This window comes from Dasypus novemcinctus, chromosome 14 (genome assembly GCF_030445035.2).
Source record: "Dasypus novemcinctus isolate mDasNov1 chromosome 14, mDasNov1.1.hap2, whole genome shotgun sequence".
Classification (NCBI taxonomy): Eukaryota; Metazoa; Chordata; class Mammalia; order Cingulata; family Dasypodidae; genus Dasypus; species Dasypus novemcinctus.
In genome coordinates this window covers 81,223,065-81,239,829 of record NC_080686.1, presented here as the reverse complement: position 1 = coordinate 81,239,829, position 16,765 = coordinate 81,223,065, and the positions used below count along the sequence as shown (strand labels likewise).

Below are 16,765 nucleotides of genomic sequence, written 5' to 3'. Positions count from 1 at the left end.
GATTCCTTATTTTACTGACTTCTCTGCAACATTTAACAATGATCACTTTTCTGATATTTTCCCCACATCTTCAACCACTTCTTTTCAAGCTCTGTTGCAGTTTCCTCATCTCTGTTCATCCTTTACATGCTGATCACTCAAAATGAAGTACTGATCACATGAAATTGCTCTTTATATGTAGCGAGAGAACACATAAACCTTTTAGCTTCCTTTGGTGGCAAAGATATAACTTCTCAAACAAAAAGAAGGAGTACTAATAAAAACATCACATACCTAATAACTAAAAAATATCTATAACTCAAGATTAAATTTGGAGAATCTATTTTAAAAATAGAGTAATTCCACTGGGTTAACATCAAATCTGAATTAACAATGATGAAAAGTCTGTTATCTGTAAAGAACCTTCGTGAAAATAATTTTAAAAATATTTTACAATATTATTAAAAGTTCTAGTAAAAATCATGCCCTCAGATACCCCTACTTGTCCCACCAGAAACAAACAAAAATCAAAACAAGTATAGAAGACCCATTATAAACCCAGATGCCAGAAGGCTAAAATACTATAATGAAAACATAGTAGTAAATTCTATGCATATTTATCAACATTTTCATCTTTAGTCAAGGAGTAAAACTGATATAATTCAAAACCTAGAAATATTGCTAATATAGGAGAAAAAGAGAAGGAAAATAATATTATAAATGCCTTAAAGCTATTTCACATCTTATACTCATGCTGCTCTATCACTAAAACTTGCCTCTACTGGAATGGGATCCATTCCTCCACAGTTTTCATTGCATTTGTCATAGACCAATCTCAGCTTCCTGAAGAGAATAGAAAGTTGTCGAAGATGATCCTGTAGCTTTGCTAACCGGTCTTGATATGTTCCAGTATGGTAAGTGACACCATTTGGCAGCTTATTAGGCAAGATAAAACAATAAAAATATAATAAAAATCAAGATTTTGTTTTTTAGTAAAGCCAGCAAATAAACAATTTTTAAGCACCGCATAAAAGCAAAGTGTCTCTCACAGTTAACAAAGCGTAATTTCAACTATTTAAGAGTAACACATACCCAGTTTATTAGCTCCTTGACAAACTTTTACTGTGGTAAAACAACTCTAGAAAAAGTTTGTGATAAGTTCTTAGACTAGTTGAAGCATTTTTCCCTTCTAATTTTTAAAGTATATTGTAACTTTAAAAGAATACACAATTTTAATATTATTTACTATTATATAAAGGCAGCTAGCTGCTGAGCTCAACCATAAAATAAAATATGGGGTGAGGGGGTCAGGAGCGGGGAGTTAAGACCATGATTTTTTAGCAGAAGATATAGAAGAGTATGCTAATAATGCAAAAAACTGTCACAAAATACCTCAATTAAAATGCCCAAGATACATATTAAAATATAAAGATGTCACCAAAGGTTTGATTTAATAAGTTATTACAACTAATTGCTATGATCATCATTCTGTCTTGCATATTTACTTTCATTTTAGGAATTGTATCAAAAGACTCCAAAGTACACACTGAAATGGTGATAAAATTATAAACACAAATTGACTATTACTCATTTAGAACTTATAACAGAATATCCAACTTTTGTGAGCTGTGAAACTCATGAGCACACTTTTCCTTTTTCTGTCATCTTTACAATAATTTATCCCACAGCTGATCTGCGAAATATTAGAATCAACAATATTTGTGTCATATTTTATAGAATATGAAGTGCTTTCATTTATATGAGCTCACCTTTAAACTTACCTTGGATAAGAGTCTGGTGATTTAAAACCAAGACACCACTTAGTGCTTAGTAGCTAAAAGACCAGTCCATTTTTCAATCAATTAATAATTGATAAAAATGTCACTCAGTTTTTAAATAGATGAGATAGGAATGCAAAAAAAGAGTACATGATACAATGTTTGAAGATGAAAGCAAACAAGATACACTATATTATTACAAATAGGTAAAATCATAAACATGAAAAAAGACTGGAAAGGGCTATACATAGTTGATAAAAGATGTATTATGGAAATAGGCTTGAAGAATTTGTTTTCTTTTTTTGCTCTAATTCCCAAAATTCCTATAATATTATGGAGTATAAGTTAGGAGATGGGTCTCTTGAAATGAGACATTATTAGAATTTTCAGAAATTCTTAAGCATTAAAACACTTTGGGGACAATGTCTGAAAAGAAAAAAAAAAAAGTAATAAGATACCAGAGGAACAAGTCAAAACATTTTAAAGGGAAAGGCATCAAGGGTTCACTGTCTGATACAATGTAGGTATTACTCATGATCTTCCAATTTATGAACTTTCACAGATACTAACAAAATTATCTGCCAACGCTAATGTGTGCCAAGTCCACATGCTGCCAACACAAGGCATTACCTGTTCTGTCACTTTGGATTTATGAGCAAATGGAGTTTTACACCTAACCTCTTCCTAGGAATAGGAGTTTAGTTTTAAGACTTTTACACTGGGTCTAAATTCAGAGCAATTTTATTTTTAAGCTTTATATTTGTTTTCTGCAACATAATGTGGAAACACTGGATGCATTCCCACTAAGATCATGAAAAGAAAAGCATGTCTTCTAATACCAGTAATACTACTAGTGAATGCTGTTCTGGAGACATCGGCCAATAACAAAAGAGAAGTCAAAAGGGGGGGGGGCACAAAAGGTTAGAATATTAAAAAGGATGTGATGAAATGATCACTATCTATGGTATGATAAAGTACTACCAACAACAAGAGAATTTGATAAGGGGGTAGGTGCAAAATCAATACGGAGAAATCAGTGGTTTTGCTTTCATATATCTTTTTTTAAAAAAGATAAAATGGGAATGGAAAAAGGCCCCATTTACTATAGCAATAAAAAAGATATACAAGAATAACTTAAAAATTCAAGATAAAAATGAAAACTTAAAAAACTGCATCTGGATATAAAAGGATATTCCATGGTCTTGGTTAGTAAGACTGATCATCATACTGACGTCAAGTCTCTCTAGGTAAAATGAACCTACTAAAAATGCTAACAGGTTTTTCCTGGAACTAAACAAGTTGATTCTAAAGTACCTGCAGAAAACCAAGCAAGCAACAATGGCCAGAGTAATTCTGAAGAATAGGTATAAACACATCATAGTGCTTTGATAAATAAAAGAAATTTAGCATTAATACAAATAAGATAAGCAGCTAAGTGGAAGAGAATAGAACATGTAAAAAACAGGCTCATTTGTAAAATGGTAATTTAGTATATATAACAGCAGCATCTGAAAGCAGTGAAGGGAAAATTAATTACTCAATTTTCTAATATCTGAGGCTGGAAAAACTAGGCTTGGGGTCACACATCACATCTTATATTAGGATAAATTCCATATGGATCAAAGTTTTAAAAGTAAAAATTGAAACAAAAATCTGGATTCTTCTTGATATTGGAGTAGATAAGGCCTTTATAACTAGATATAAAAAGAACCTAGAAAACCTAAAAGAAAAGCCTGATAATTTCAATGACCTTTCAAAATAGTATGCGTGGAGAACCTCTGGGTTGGAGTGTCAGTTCAGCTCCTCCTAAACCACCTGCTACCCTGTACCCCACCTCACCCTTGTGGCCTGGTGCAGGTGGGTAAACCCAGGAGTAGAATTGGAGGACCCAAGCGTTCCTTTTCTTCTTTCTCCATATTGCTTGATGGGAGGCATTATGGCCTCCAAAGACATAATGACAAAAACTCATGCTGAATTTATCCTCAATTCAATCAATGAACTCCCTCAGAAAGAGCAATACCCTCTATAATGTGACAATGAGAGTGAAACAGAAAGACTTCCCCACCCATCGGATTCTGCTGGCAGCCTATAGTGTTTACTTCTGTGCCATGTTCGCTAGTGAGCTTTCCGAAAAGGGGAAACCTTATGTTGACATCCAAGGTTTAACTGCCTCTACCATGGAAGTGCTGTTGGACTTTGTGTACACTGCTCCCTAAAGCCTGTCTCCTTCAGCTGAAAGAGGTGAATCAAGTGTGCTGTGAGTTCTTAGAAAGTCAGTCGGACCCTTCTAATTGCCTGGGTAGCAGGGATTTTGCTGAAACTTAAAACTGTGTTGACTTGATTCAAGCAGCCAAGGTCTCAAGCCAGAAGCATTTTCCTGAAGTGATACAGCATGAAGAATTCATTCTTCTAGGTCAAGGAGAGGTGGAAAAGCTAATCAAGTGTGATGAAAAACTCAGGTGGATTCTGAAGTGCCTGTCTTTGAGGCTGTCATCAATTTAGTGAAGCATGCCAAGAAGGACAAAGAATCCTTGCCTGACCTGCTCAAGTATGTCCAAAAGCCCCTGCTGACCCCCAGGTACATAACAGATGTAGGAGGTGCTAAGCCTTTCATCTGCTGTAGTTTATAATGCAGGACCCTAGTTGATGAAGCAAAGAAGTTTCATTTGAGACCTAAACTATGGCATCAGTTGCAGGGACCCATGACAAGGGCTTGTCTAGGAGCTAATGAAGTGCTTTTGGTAGTTGGGGACTTTGGAAGTCAGCAGTTTCCCATAATGAGGAGCTTTTTGCCAAGAATCTCTCCAAAGAGATAATATGTAGCCTCAGTGTCCCTATATGACCGAATCTTATGTAATTGGTGACTATGACAGCCATGCTTGCCTCAGTTCAGTAGAATATCTAGACTACACAGCAGATGAGGATGGGGTCTGGTATTCTGGAGCCCCTATGAATATCCGACAAGGCCTTGCTGGAGCTACCATGCTGGGCGATATGATCTATATGTCTGGAAGCTTTGATGAAAGCAGGTGCCATGCCAATAAGGAGTGATATGACTCAAATATTGACTAATGGAGCATACTGGGAGATATGCAGACAGCTCAGGAAGATGCCAGATTGTGGTGGCCAGTGCAGTGATCTATCATCTTGGAGGATATGATGGGCTTAAATATATTAAACTCAGTTGAGAAATATTATCCCTATTCGGAACACTGAACCAATGTTACACCAATGGCCAACCAAGCACTCTGGTGCAGGAGGAGCCTGGCTAAATGACCATATTTATGTGGTAGTGGGGATTTGGTTGTACGGCCACCTTTCTTCTGTTGAAGCATACATTAGCAGATTCATGGACAACTGTCACTTCTCAATGCTATGCTGAGGCCACAGTGCTTCAGAAGTGTCTCTATCCAATTGCAGGATATGATGGGAATTCTCTACTGAGTAGCACTGAGTGCTATGACCCTATCATTGACAGCTGGAAACCCAGTGCTTTGATGCCAGTGTGTGTGCTCTCCAGGAGAAGTGACCATTGTTGGAATGCCATCCAGAGCTTGTGACTAGTTCAAGGGACAATTTGGGGGAGAATCAAGGATCCCTTCCAGAATGTCTGTTTCTTACTGTGTGTACAGAGTGATTACAAGCACCAGTGCAGTGATGATTGCACTTATTTGATACATACACTCCCTCATGCTGACTGCTATCCCTTAAAAGGGTGGGTAACTGCCATTCAAGGGAAGAGAAGGCACAATGAATGGATGTGAGAAGCCATTATCATCCGTATTCCATGGGGAGCACTTTGTGTTGTCATTTATAACCATGTGCTTGGGAATACATACATACATACATATATATATATATATTCCTCAATATATATGTGTACCTCATATACTGCAGAGAACTACAGTGAGTATGGCCTACTAGATGTGTGCAGTACTCAGTCTAGATGACTGGAATGACACCAACTTGAGTAAGCGTGGAAAAATCTAAGCCTTCCCCCCACTTCCACCCCTCCCCCAGGGACAAAATCTTTTCTGGTTTATAGGTAGCTAGGAACAATATAATTCCATTCCGGGGGGGTGGGGGGGGTGGGGGAATAGAGTCCTGTCAGAATCTTGGAGGTCACTGGAGAGATGTGATGCTCCCTTAAAGGGACTGGATTGGTATATCAGTACTGAGGACAGAGAAAGTTAAGTAAACTTAATTTGATGGAATATGAATAAACCTAGAAACCACTGAAGTAAAGTCTGGAAGACTGAGAAAGGTGTATAAAAGGATCTTTTATTTCCTCACGGTCTTTCTAAAGTAGAATGTTGCATCTCTCGGCACTGGAGACTGTTCAAAAGAATAGCGGTATGAACAAATGTTGGGATGAAGGAAAATGGCAAAAATGTGGGGGTTCAGTATACCTGGGGATAAACTAGAAGTACCTCTGATTTTACAATCATCTTATGCCCTGTCAGGCCTAATCTAGGCATGGCAAGGTTTGCCTCAAATGGGTGAGAGCCTGCCTTTGTTGACTCAAATGATACTATACAATTATACTTCCATGCTATTTATTTTGGGATGGGGTGGGGTAACAGCAGCCATGTAGTTCAGCTACCTGATTACTACCCTGTTCTCTTAAGCACACACCTCAGCTAAGGAATGGTTTTTACTGCTGTGTTTGGTACATTGAGTCCTTTTCCTCCTATAAGGGTCCCTTACCTGTTCTGTGGATTTTATTCTTCCCAGTATAGACCAAAGGCAACTAAAACTCTTTTGTTAGTTCCCAAACTTCTGCTATCACCATTTCTGAGCTATCACCCAAGGCTCCTTTGTGTTACTGAGTGAAATATTTGCTCTATGGGTATTGGGAGTGTGGGAATATGATGATGCACACAAAGATGCACTTTCTATTTGCTCTGAAATTCCATTTTTCTTCTTTCCCCAAGTTGTATTGATCTACAGAGCTAATTTCTTTTGTATTTTTTAAAGAAAATATTAAAAATCACCTGTCTCAAAAACAAACCAGTATACATGATAAAAAATACCATAAGCAAAGAAGCCAAATGGTAAATAACAGACTGGAAAAACAAAACAACAAAAAAATACCTTGAGAATTATATTGCAAAGAGCAGGTTTCCCTAATGTGTTAATAGCCAAATTCTACAAATCTAGAGTTGGAGAGAATCAACAAATAGAAAGAAAAATGGGCAAATGATAGGAACAAGCAGCAGAAAAAGAAATACAACCCTTAAACAAATGAAGAAACGCTCAAAAACTCATTCAAACTAGGAGAAATGTAAAGTACAACTTTTACCTATCAAGTAATCAAAGACCCCAAAGTGTAAAAACTAATGCGTTAGAGTCAGACTATTGATTTTGGTCAGGATATAGTAGCATAAACTGGTACAACTCCCATGGAGGGCAATTCAGCAAAATTTATCTAATTTTAAAAGCACATACTCATTTCTAAGAATCTGTGCTATAGGTATACTTGCACATTTGCACAGGAAATTATTTGTTGCAGCATTATCTGTAAAAGCACAAGATTAAAAGTAATCTAAATGCCCCTCACTAGAGAACTGGTCAAATAAACTATAGTATTTCCATGCAATGGAATGCTATATACCTGTAAAAAAGGAAAAAGAAGAATTTTCTATATGGAAGTGAATAACTCCAAAATATATTAAATGAAAAAAGATGCAAAATAATGTGTATACTATACTATTATCTGTGCTAAAAAGAAGGAAATGAAAGAATAGATGTATGAATTTGCTTGACTACACATAAGATATCTATAAGAATACATAAACATAGTAATAAAAAATGATTAACCATTATTGCCTGTGTGGAAGGGAAGGGAATAGGGATGGAAGGAGAATGTTCACTGTAATGCCCTTTTTGTCTTCTGAATTTTGCATGTATTATATATTTGAAAATTTTTTAAATAAAAAAGGATAATAAACAGAACCAAAGCAATGCTCTGCTACACAGAAAATCTGGGATCTAGGGATCTTTGGGCAGAGGTCCATTACACCTCTGAAATTTTATGCAAAATGCCAGTGTGTGTACATTTTTCTCAGAAGAGGAATCAAAGTTTTGATCAGAATATCAAGAAGCTAAAGAACACCTAATAAATAACCACTTAACAAAAAGAAACAACCAAAATTACGTTTAGCAGTTTATATTTATGATATGTTATCTTCTGGATTAGTAAGACCAAGAATGATTTTTAAAATTGAATACTTTAAGAAGTACATTATCTGGAAAATCCTAAAATTGGCTGAGGTGATGACAGCATAATTCTGTGATAAAAATGAAAGCCACTAAGTGTACACTTAGAATAGACTGTAAAATGCACAGGACTATATAATTCAGGGAATCCAGTATTAGAAGATGGGCTGTGGTTAACCAGACAAATATAAGAACGTTCTCTCATGAACATAACAAACGTTTACTACTACCAGGGTGTTAATAACTGGGTGGGTTGGGGGGAAAGGACACCAATTGTAGGATATGGGTTAGTTACTAGTAACATTTAAACACGCGCGCGCACACACACACATACACATTTTTTTTTTTTTGAGATACTGGGGTAGGGGATTCAATGTGGGACCTCATATGTGGGAAGCTGGCACTAACACTGAGCCACATTGCTTCCCCCAAGCTGGTTTTTTCATTTGTTTGCTTGGAGTTTGTTTTGTTTTTAGACAGCACCGGGAACGGAACCCAGGACCTCCCATGTGGGAAGCAGACACTCAAACCCATGAGCCACATCTGCTCTCCAGTAGTAATATTCTAATGATGCTTTTTCAGAATTGGTAACAAATGTTTCACAACAATGCAAGGTTCTGGTGGTGGCATGATATATGGGAACCTTATATAAAAGTTCACAACTTTTATTATACACTTAATTGTTTACGTATGTTAATGTATGGATGATACACCTTAATAAAATCTTATTTTTTAAAAAAGTTAATTATTAAATAATTAGGTTATATGTAGTCAAGAAATGCTTTTTTGTCCCACCACTTCATTTAAGCTTTGAGGAAATGAAAGAGCATGCTGTTGCTGCCTTTTCAACAAATCATGATATGCCCCAAAGGTTCTTAGGTGAACCAGACTACAGATTTCACAATATGCAGGACACACAGAAATAACTACTGTAGTCCCTGATAAATTGGCTTTGAATATATGTCCACATATAATCTAGGTGTATTAGTCAGCCAAAGGGGTGCTGATGCAAAATACCAGAAATCTGCTGGGCGTTATAAAGGGTATTTATTTGGGGTAGGAGCTTACAGTTACCAGGCCATAAAAAATAAGTTACTTCCCTCACCAAAGTCTATTTCCACATGCTGGAGCAAGATGGCTGCTGACATCTGTGAAGGTTTAGGCTTCCTGGGTTCCTCTGGGCTCAGCTCCTCTGTTTCCTCCACAAGTCAGCTACAGACTATGGGGCTCTGTAGGCTTTGCCCTCTCTCCACAAGGTCAGCTGTAGACTATCAAGAGAACGGGTCTGTCTCTTTCCCTGGGGCTCCAACTTAAGACTTCAGCATCAAACTCCAACATCAGAAACCCACAACTCTGTCCATTGCCATGCCTTTTATCTGTGAATCCCCACCCACCAAGGGGTGGGGACTCAATGCCTTAATGACATGGCCCAATTAAAACCCTAATCATACCTAAATCAGGCCCAGGTACAGATCATATTACAAACATAATCCAATATCTATTTTTGGAATTCTAAACCATCTCAAACTGCTACACTAGGTATTAATAATTCTTTGAAAGAGTTCTGGTTTTTGTCTGTATAGTTCATGCTTCAGTACTATACATCTTGAAATACTATAAATTCTTTAATGGTAATTATTATCAGTTCCATCAGCTACTAATGAGTGGCACTAGGTAAATTCAGCTCTTCAAGTCCCGGTTTCCTTAAATGCAAAAGGGGATAAAAAATGCTTCTAAAACTGTTGGGAGGACAGTAAGAGAACAAGTATGTAAAGCACTTAATGACAGTGTACCTGACCAAGGAAGGTACTTGAAAATTTTAGTTACTATCTCTACCAGCTCTAATGCAGTGCTTTGCATACAGCAAGTTAAAAATAAAGATTTGCTAAACTCTGAGATAATTTAATCCATACCTTAATCATTTGAGATATACATCTATTAATTTTTAAAATAATTGCCTAACAATTTCATAACTTCTCTTGGACTCCTTTTTTATTATATTCCACACTGGTTTATCAATCTGGTCTTAAAGATTTCCATTAAATTTTTAATTACTTTTATAATCTAGAAGATAAAAAACCCAACCACTTAAGTAAAAAAGTAATAAGCAACATTTATAGAGCATGCAGAGAAATAAAAGTTTTGAGTCTGACCAGCTTTTGACAAGTCACTTCACTTCTCTGAACCACAGATTCCCCATATGTAAAACAGGAATGATATCCATATCAGGGAGGAGTAAGAAAAGCAATCATTAAAAATATCTTAAAACTTCCAGGAAGACAGCAGATTAGAGAGACATAGGAATCACTTCTCTCCCATAAAAAGAGCCAGAGGACAGGCAGAAATGATCAGAAAAAATATATTCTAGGGTTTAAGGCACCAGGGAAACACTGGACAATACCGAGAAAAAAAAGGGGCAAAGGAAAAGAATTCTTAACAGGAAAACTCCACGAGTAAAAGCTGCATTTTCAGCTGGCAGCACCCATCCCTCCACTCTCAGAGCAGACAGCATTGAATTCTCCAGCCTCTGGCTGACAGTTACAGACAGAGGGGGCCACAGGGGCCCACCACCCCAGGAAAGGGGAGAGAGAGGCATGCAACCTAAGGCTTATTCAGCTTCTGGCCAATTACTTTGGTCTGCTTTGTTCCATGAGCCCCTCCAGGCTGTGTGGGGCCTCTCCATTGTATGCCTTGGGAGCCGGCATAGGACTAAAGAAATCCAACCCCCTCAAACACCCTCCCTACTGACCGGGACTGGTTGTTGAGGACACAGAGGGTAGAGGAGTATTTTCTACCCAGAAGAGAGAGCAGGCTGCTGCCAAAGGTTGGAAAACAGCCCCTGAGAAAATCTGATTTGCAAGGTTCTGAATGGCGTTGAGGTAGGGTCCTCTTTCACACTGCTATGATCCATGTTGCAGTGAAACCATTCCCACCAGAGTCTGAACTAAAAGGACTGCCAAAGAGCACCATCCACTGGTGGACCAAGAAAGTGCATGCAAGTAAATTAAAAGTAAATAAGAAAGAGGATTTTTCAGGTCTTTACACTGTCCCTCCCCAAAGCCCTTGGAAGCAGGTCTACAACCCACTACTGGGTGCATGGCCTGGATTTGAGCAAGTAACAGGGATAATCCTACAAACCTAGAACAGGAAGAACCAAGAACGAAAGAACAGCAGTAACATACAGGCTCCCACCACTAAATTCCTATTCAAAAGAGAGAAGTTGAGTATCAGAGTAGCCACCATCATAATCATATGCCTAGACATTGGCAAAAAATTAGAAGCCATATAAAGAAAATGGAAAATATGGACCAAGCAAAAGAATATATCAAAAGACATAGGATTTGAGACAACTAATCAATGAGGCTCATACAAATCTCCCAAATCAAATCAATGAGTTAAAAAGACAATATGGCTGAAGAGGTAAAAGACATCCAGAGGACAGTGGACAAGCACAAAAAACAATTTGAAAACCTGAATAGAAAAATAACAGAGCTATGGGAATGAAAGATACAATAGGTGAGTTAAAAAAAAAACACATTAGAGGCATATAATAGCAGACTCAAAATGATAGAAGAATGAATAAGTGATGCAGAACATAGATGGCTGAAACTGAAGAGAGGAGAGCAGAATGGAAAAAATTGAGGAGTTCAGGGAGTTGAATGATAACATGAAGCACAACAACATACATGTCATTACAGAAGGAGAAGAGACAGGAACAGGGGCAGAAAGAGTATTTGAGGAAACAAGTTGAAATTTCCCAACTCTCACAAAAGAAATGAATTTACATGTCCAAAGAGCACAGTGTACCCTAATCAGAATAAATCCATATAGACCTACTCCAAGACACATACTACTCAGAATGTCAAATGTCAAAAATAGAGAAAATTCTGAGAGCAGCAAGGGAGAAGCAAACCATCACATACAAAGGACATCCAGTAAGACTTAGTGCAGATTTTTAATCAGAAATCATGGAGGCGAGAAGACAGTGGTATGATATAATTAGGATAGTGAAAGAGAAAAACAGCCAGCTGAGAATCCTTTTTTTTTTTAAAGATTTATTTTTTTAAAATGTATTTCTCCCCACCCCCTCATTCTATGCATTTGCTGTGTCTGTTTACTGTGTGCTGGTCTTTTTTTTTTTAGGAAGCACCTGGAACCCAACTTGGGATCTACTATGCAGGAGGAAGAGGCCTAATCACCTGAGCCACCTTCTGCTCCCTGACTTGTTGCATCTCTCATTGTGTTTCCTTGCTGTGTCTCTTGGTTGTGTCATCTCATTGCGTCATCTTGTTACATCGGCTCACCACACCAACCCATCATGTCAGTTCACTGCCTTGCTCATCCTCTCTAGGAGGCACCAGGAATCAAACCCAGACCTCGCATGTGGTAGGTGGGAACGCAATCACCTGAGCCACATCCACTTCCCTGAGAATTCTTTATTCAGCAAAACTGTCTTTTAAATGTGATGGTGTGTGTAAACTATTTGAAAATATACAGTAACTAAGAGAGTTTGTAAAAAAGAATCTGTCTTTCCAGGAAGCATTAAAGGGAGCCTTAAAGCCCAAAAGAAAAAGAAAGAAGGTGTGGAGGACAGTGTAGAAGGCAAGAATAGCAGAAAGGACAATCAAAACAGTAAAAAGACAGATAAAAAAAATTAAATGGCGGAATAATGCATTTACAGTAATATCATTGAATTTAAAAAAAATTAAATGGCGGAATAATGCATTTACAGTAATATCATTGAATTTGAATGGGTTAAATTCCCCAATCAAAATATACATTTTGACAGAATGGATAAAAAAAAAACGAACCATCATATGCTGCCTACAAGAAACACAAGAACTTAACAAACCAATCGCATTAAAAGAGATCAAATCAGTCATCAAAAATCTCCCAACAAAGAAAAGTCCAGGACCAGATAACTCCACAGGCGAATTCTACCAAGCACTTTGAGAAGAATTAACACCAATCCTGTTTAAACTCTTCCAAAAAACTGAGGAGGAGGGAAAATTACCCGACATGTTTTATGAGGTCAACATCACTCTAATACAAAGCCAGATAAAGGTACTACAAGAAAATAAAATTACAGACCAATCTTTCTATGAACACACGGAAAAATCCTCAACAAAATACTTGCAAATAGAATCAAACAGCATATCAAAAGAATTACACACCACTGTGGAAGTTTGATATTATTTATGAATTCCAAAGAGAGATACTGATTATATTTGTAAACTGGTCTGTTCCTCTGGGCATGATACCCTTTGACTGGTTTAAACTCAAAAGGCTTTATGTTACTTGATTAAAACGAGATTAGGACTTTGATTTGACCATGTCATTAGGCTAACTCCAAGTTGAGTCCCTGCTCCCTTGGTGTGCTATATAAACGACACTCAGTCAAGGAGACAGAGAAGCAGATACACGGGAAAAAAAGGAAAGGAGCTCCATTGACATAGAAGAGGATCCTGCAGCCCCAGGAAGAGACAGCTCCACAGAAACAGCAGAAGCCGAGGGAAGACAGATGAGCCATTTGCCTGATAGTTTACAGCTGACCTTATGAAGAGAGGAGAGCAGATAAGCCTAGAAAAAAATGAGCCCTATGCCAGCCTACAGCTAAGATCAGAAGGAGCTGGGACCACAGAGCTTGAGAGAGAGAGGAAGGCTGAACTCTCACAGACATTGCTCACCATCTTGCTTCAACACATGCCAACAGACTCTGGGTTAGGAAGTACCTCTTATGGTACTTTGAGTGGGACTCTTTAGATCCTTGTAACTGTAAGCATTTACCCGAAATAAATGCCCTTTATAAAAGCCAACAGATTTCTGGTACTTTGCATCAGCTGACTAATACAACCATGATCAAGTGGGATTTATTCCTGGTATGCAAGGGTGGCTGGCATTCAACACAAAAAAATCAATTAATTTAATACACCACATTAACAAATTGAAGAAAAAAAACGCACATGATTATTTCAATTGATGCAGAAAAGACACTTGACAAAATGCACCATCCTTTCTTGATAAGAACACCTCAAAAGATAGGAATAGAAGGAAAATTCCCTAACATGATAATGGCCATATATAAAAAACCCACAGTCAATATCATACTCAATGGGGAAAGGTTGAAATCCTTCCAAGATCAAGAACAAGACAAGGATGCCCACTGTCACCACTGTTATTCACCATTGTGCTAGAAGTTCTAGCTAGAGCAATTAGACAAGAAAAAAAAGACATCCAAAAAGGAAAAGAGGAAGCAAAACTCTCACTATTCACAGATAACATGATTCTGTATTTAGAAAATCTCCAAATGTCTACCACAAAGCTACTTGAGCTAAAAAACAAGTTCAGCAAAGTGGCAGGATAAAGATCAACACACAAAAATCAGTGATGTTTCTGAACACTAGTGTTAAACAATCTGAGGAGGAAATCAGGAAAAAAATACATTTATAACAGCAACAAAAAAGACTCACATATCTAGGAATTAATTTAATCACAGTAGTACAGTACCTATATTCAGAAAACTACAAAAGAATACTAAAAGAAATCAAAACACGACCTAAACAAATGGAAAATAAATTCCATGTTCATTGATTGGAAGACTAAATATTGTGAAGAGGCCAGACTGACTTATAGATTCAATGCAATACCAAAAAAACTCCAATAGCCTACTTTACCAACTAGAAAAGGCAGTTAACAATAATATTTGAAAAGATAGGGTACCTGAATAGCCAAAAACATCCTAAAAAGAAGAGTGATGTGGGAGGATTTTCACTGCCTGACCTCAAAAACATATTACAAAGCTAATGTGGTCAAATAGCATGGTATTGACATGACCCAGGGTAGGCCTTAATCCTCTTACTGGAGTCCTTTATAAACAGGATGACTATGGAGAAAGGAAGAAAAAATGCCACAGAAGAAGCTAGAAGACAAACCTGGAAGAGAAGCAAAAAGACCAGCAGATGCTGCCATGTGAGTCCAGAGGAGTCCAGGATTGCCTAATGAAGCCTTTATTTGGACATTTTTCTCAGTCTCCAAACTGTAAGCTTGTAAACTAATAAAATCCCACTGTTAAAAGCCAACTCGTTTTATGTTATCTGCTTTTGGCAGCCTGGTAGACTAATACAAAGTACAATGGAATACTACTCAGCAATAAAAAGGAATAAACTATTGAGAGCATGCTGAATAAAGGGAACCAGACAAAAAGAGACTATTACATAGTACATGATTCCCTTTTTATAAAACTCCAGAAAATGCAAACTATCTATGATGACAGAAAGCAGATAAATAGTTGCTTGGAGATGGAAGACAGGAGGAGGTAAAGATTTTAAAGAAGTATAAGGAAACTTTTGGGGAGTGATGGATATGTTCACTGTCATGATTGTGGTGGTCATCTTACAGGTGGGAAAACTAAAATGTGCAGTTCACTGAATGCCAATTATACCTGAATAAAGCTGTCAAAAAAAAAAACACACAACAGAAAACTGATCAACAGAAACTGGTTTCTTCAAGTTTAGATCCCTAGAAGGGATTTTTCCGGTTATAAGACTAGATAAAAGAGTAATTTAAAGGGGTAGTGGAGTGCGACTCGCCCGTGTTTGAAGGGGCAACAAGAGTTTAGTAAGTAACTGGTGAACCCGGACAAATCTAGAAAACTTGGCTTCAATGTTCCAGAAATCCGGTCAGGAAAACGTTTCCTCTACATCCCAGACTCTCGGGGGCGGAATTGGAGAACACTTTTGAAGGAGTGATCGCATATGTGAGGTTTGCCCAGGACAGTCCGGTGGACGCCCCGTGCCCCTTGAAACCAGCATCTCTCGCTTTCTCTACGCGCTCGTAAAAGCACGCCCGTCCTCCGTCCCACCTGCATGTTCCTCAGGAGCTGGAAGATCTCCATGGTGCGGTACACGATGTCCTGGACCGTCTCCTGCCCGATCCGACAGAGCGAAGCTGTGTTGACCTCGCGGGCAGCCTGCTGAGCCTGGGGCCCCGCGAAGGGCCCGGACGCCATACCCGCCGCCGCCAACGGAGGGGTGGACATGGCGCGGCTGCGGCCGCTAGAGGCTGGACGGCAGGCTACGACTGGGCTCTCGGGGGCGTTCTCTGTCCCGGGCACGCCCGGAAGCCGGCTACTGCCCCGCCCGGGCGAGTGCAGGAGCCTGTAAGACGCCCGCGGCCCAATTTCAAAACAGAGGCCGCGACTTCCGGCTGCAGTGACGTAACACGTCTCTAAACGTCAGCGGGTCCCACCCACTCGGCGTACCCTTAAGGGCCTGGATTGGACCCGGCGCCAGGACGCAAGGGCGGGACAGACGGGCGGGTTGAGGAGCCAATCATTGTCTGCGTCTTGAGGCGGGTGGTGCGCGTGGTGGGGGCGGACTTCCTCCGACTGGGTTTCTCGTCTCAGCCGGTGTTAGACTACCTAATTGAACGGTTGTGTAGTTTTAGATTTCTCGTTGAGCATTTTCTCATTTAGCCATCACAACAAGCTTATGAGGTTTGCAGGCGTCTTCTTATAGATAGGAGACAGGTTTATGGGGGTTAAAGTAATTCGTCCCATCCCATATAGTTTATGAGTTGTGTTCTGGGATTCGAACCTAGAAAATAAGGTTCTTGATCTTGCTTTTGGTTCCTGCTCAAATGTTCATTTGCATTTTCCCGATCACTCTATAAAAGAAATTAACACAACACACGCACACACACCTTTTTCACTCTGGCACCTATTACTGTATGATGTTTTACATATTTTTCGATGTGTTTATTTTCTCAGTTCCCCGCGCCTTATATACACT

General features: G+C 38.6%; 1 protein-coding gene and 1 pseudogene across 1 annotated transcript in view; one reads left to right on the top strand and one right to left on the bottom strand.

Moving 5' to 3' along the window:
- MED30 (mediator complex subunit 30) overlaps positions 1-16,177 on the bottom strand; it is a 51,606-nt gene extending 35,429 nt beyond the window's left edge. The window contains exons 1-2 of the mRNA XM_004471437.5: positions 15,838-16,177; positions 756-914 (exon numbers count right to left, since the gene is read on the bottom strand). Of these exons, the coding sequence (XP_004471494.1) occupies positions 756-914; positions 15,838-16,014 (336 nt within the window). The 5' untranslated portion in view covers positions 16,015-16,177. The remainder of the gene's footprint in view (positions 1-755; positions 915-15,837) is intronic.
- On the top strand, positions 3,682-5,317 carry LOC139436470 (kelch-like protein 12 pseudogene; annotated as a pseudogene).
- Positions 16,178-16,765: the final 588 nt, after the last annotated feature.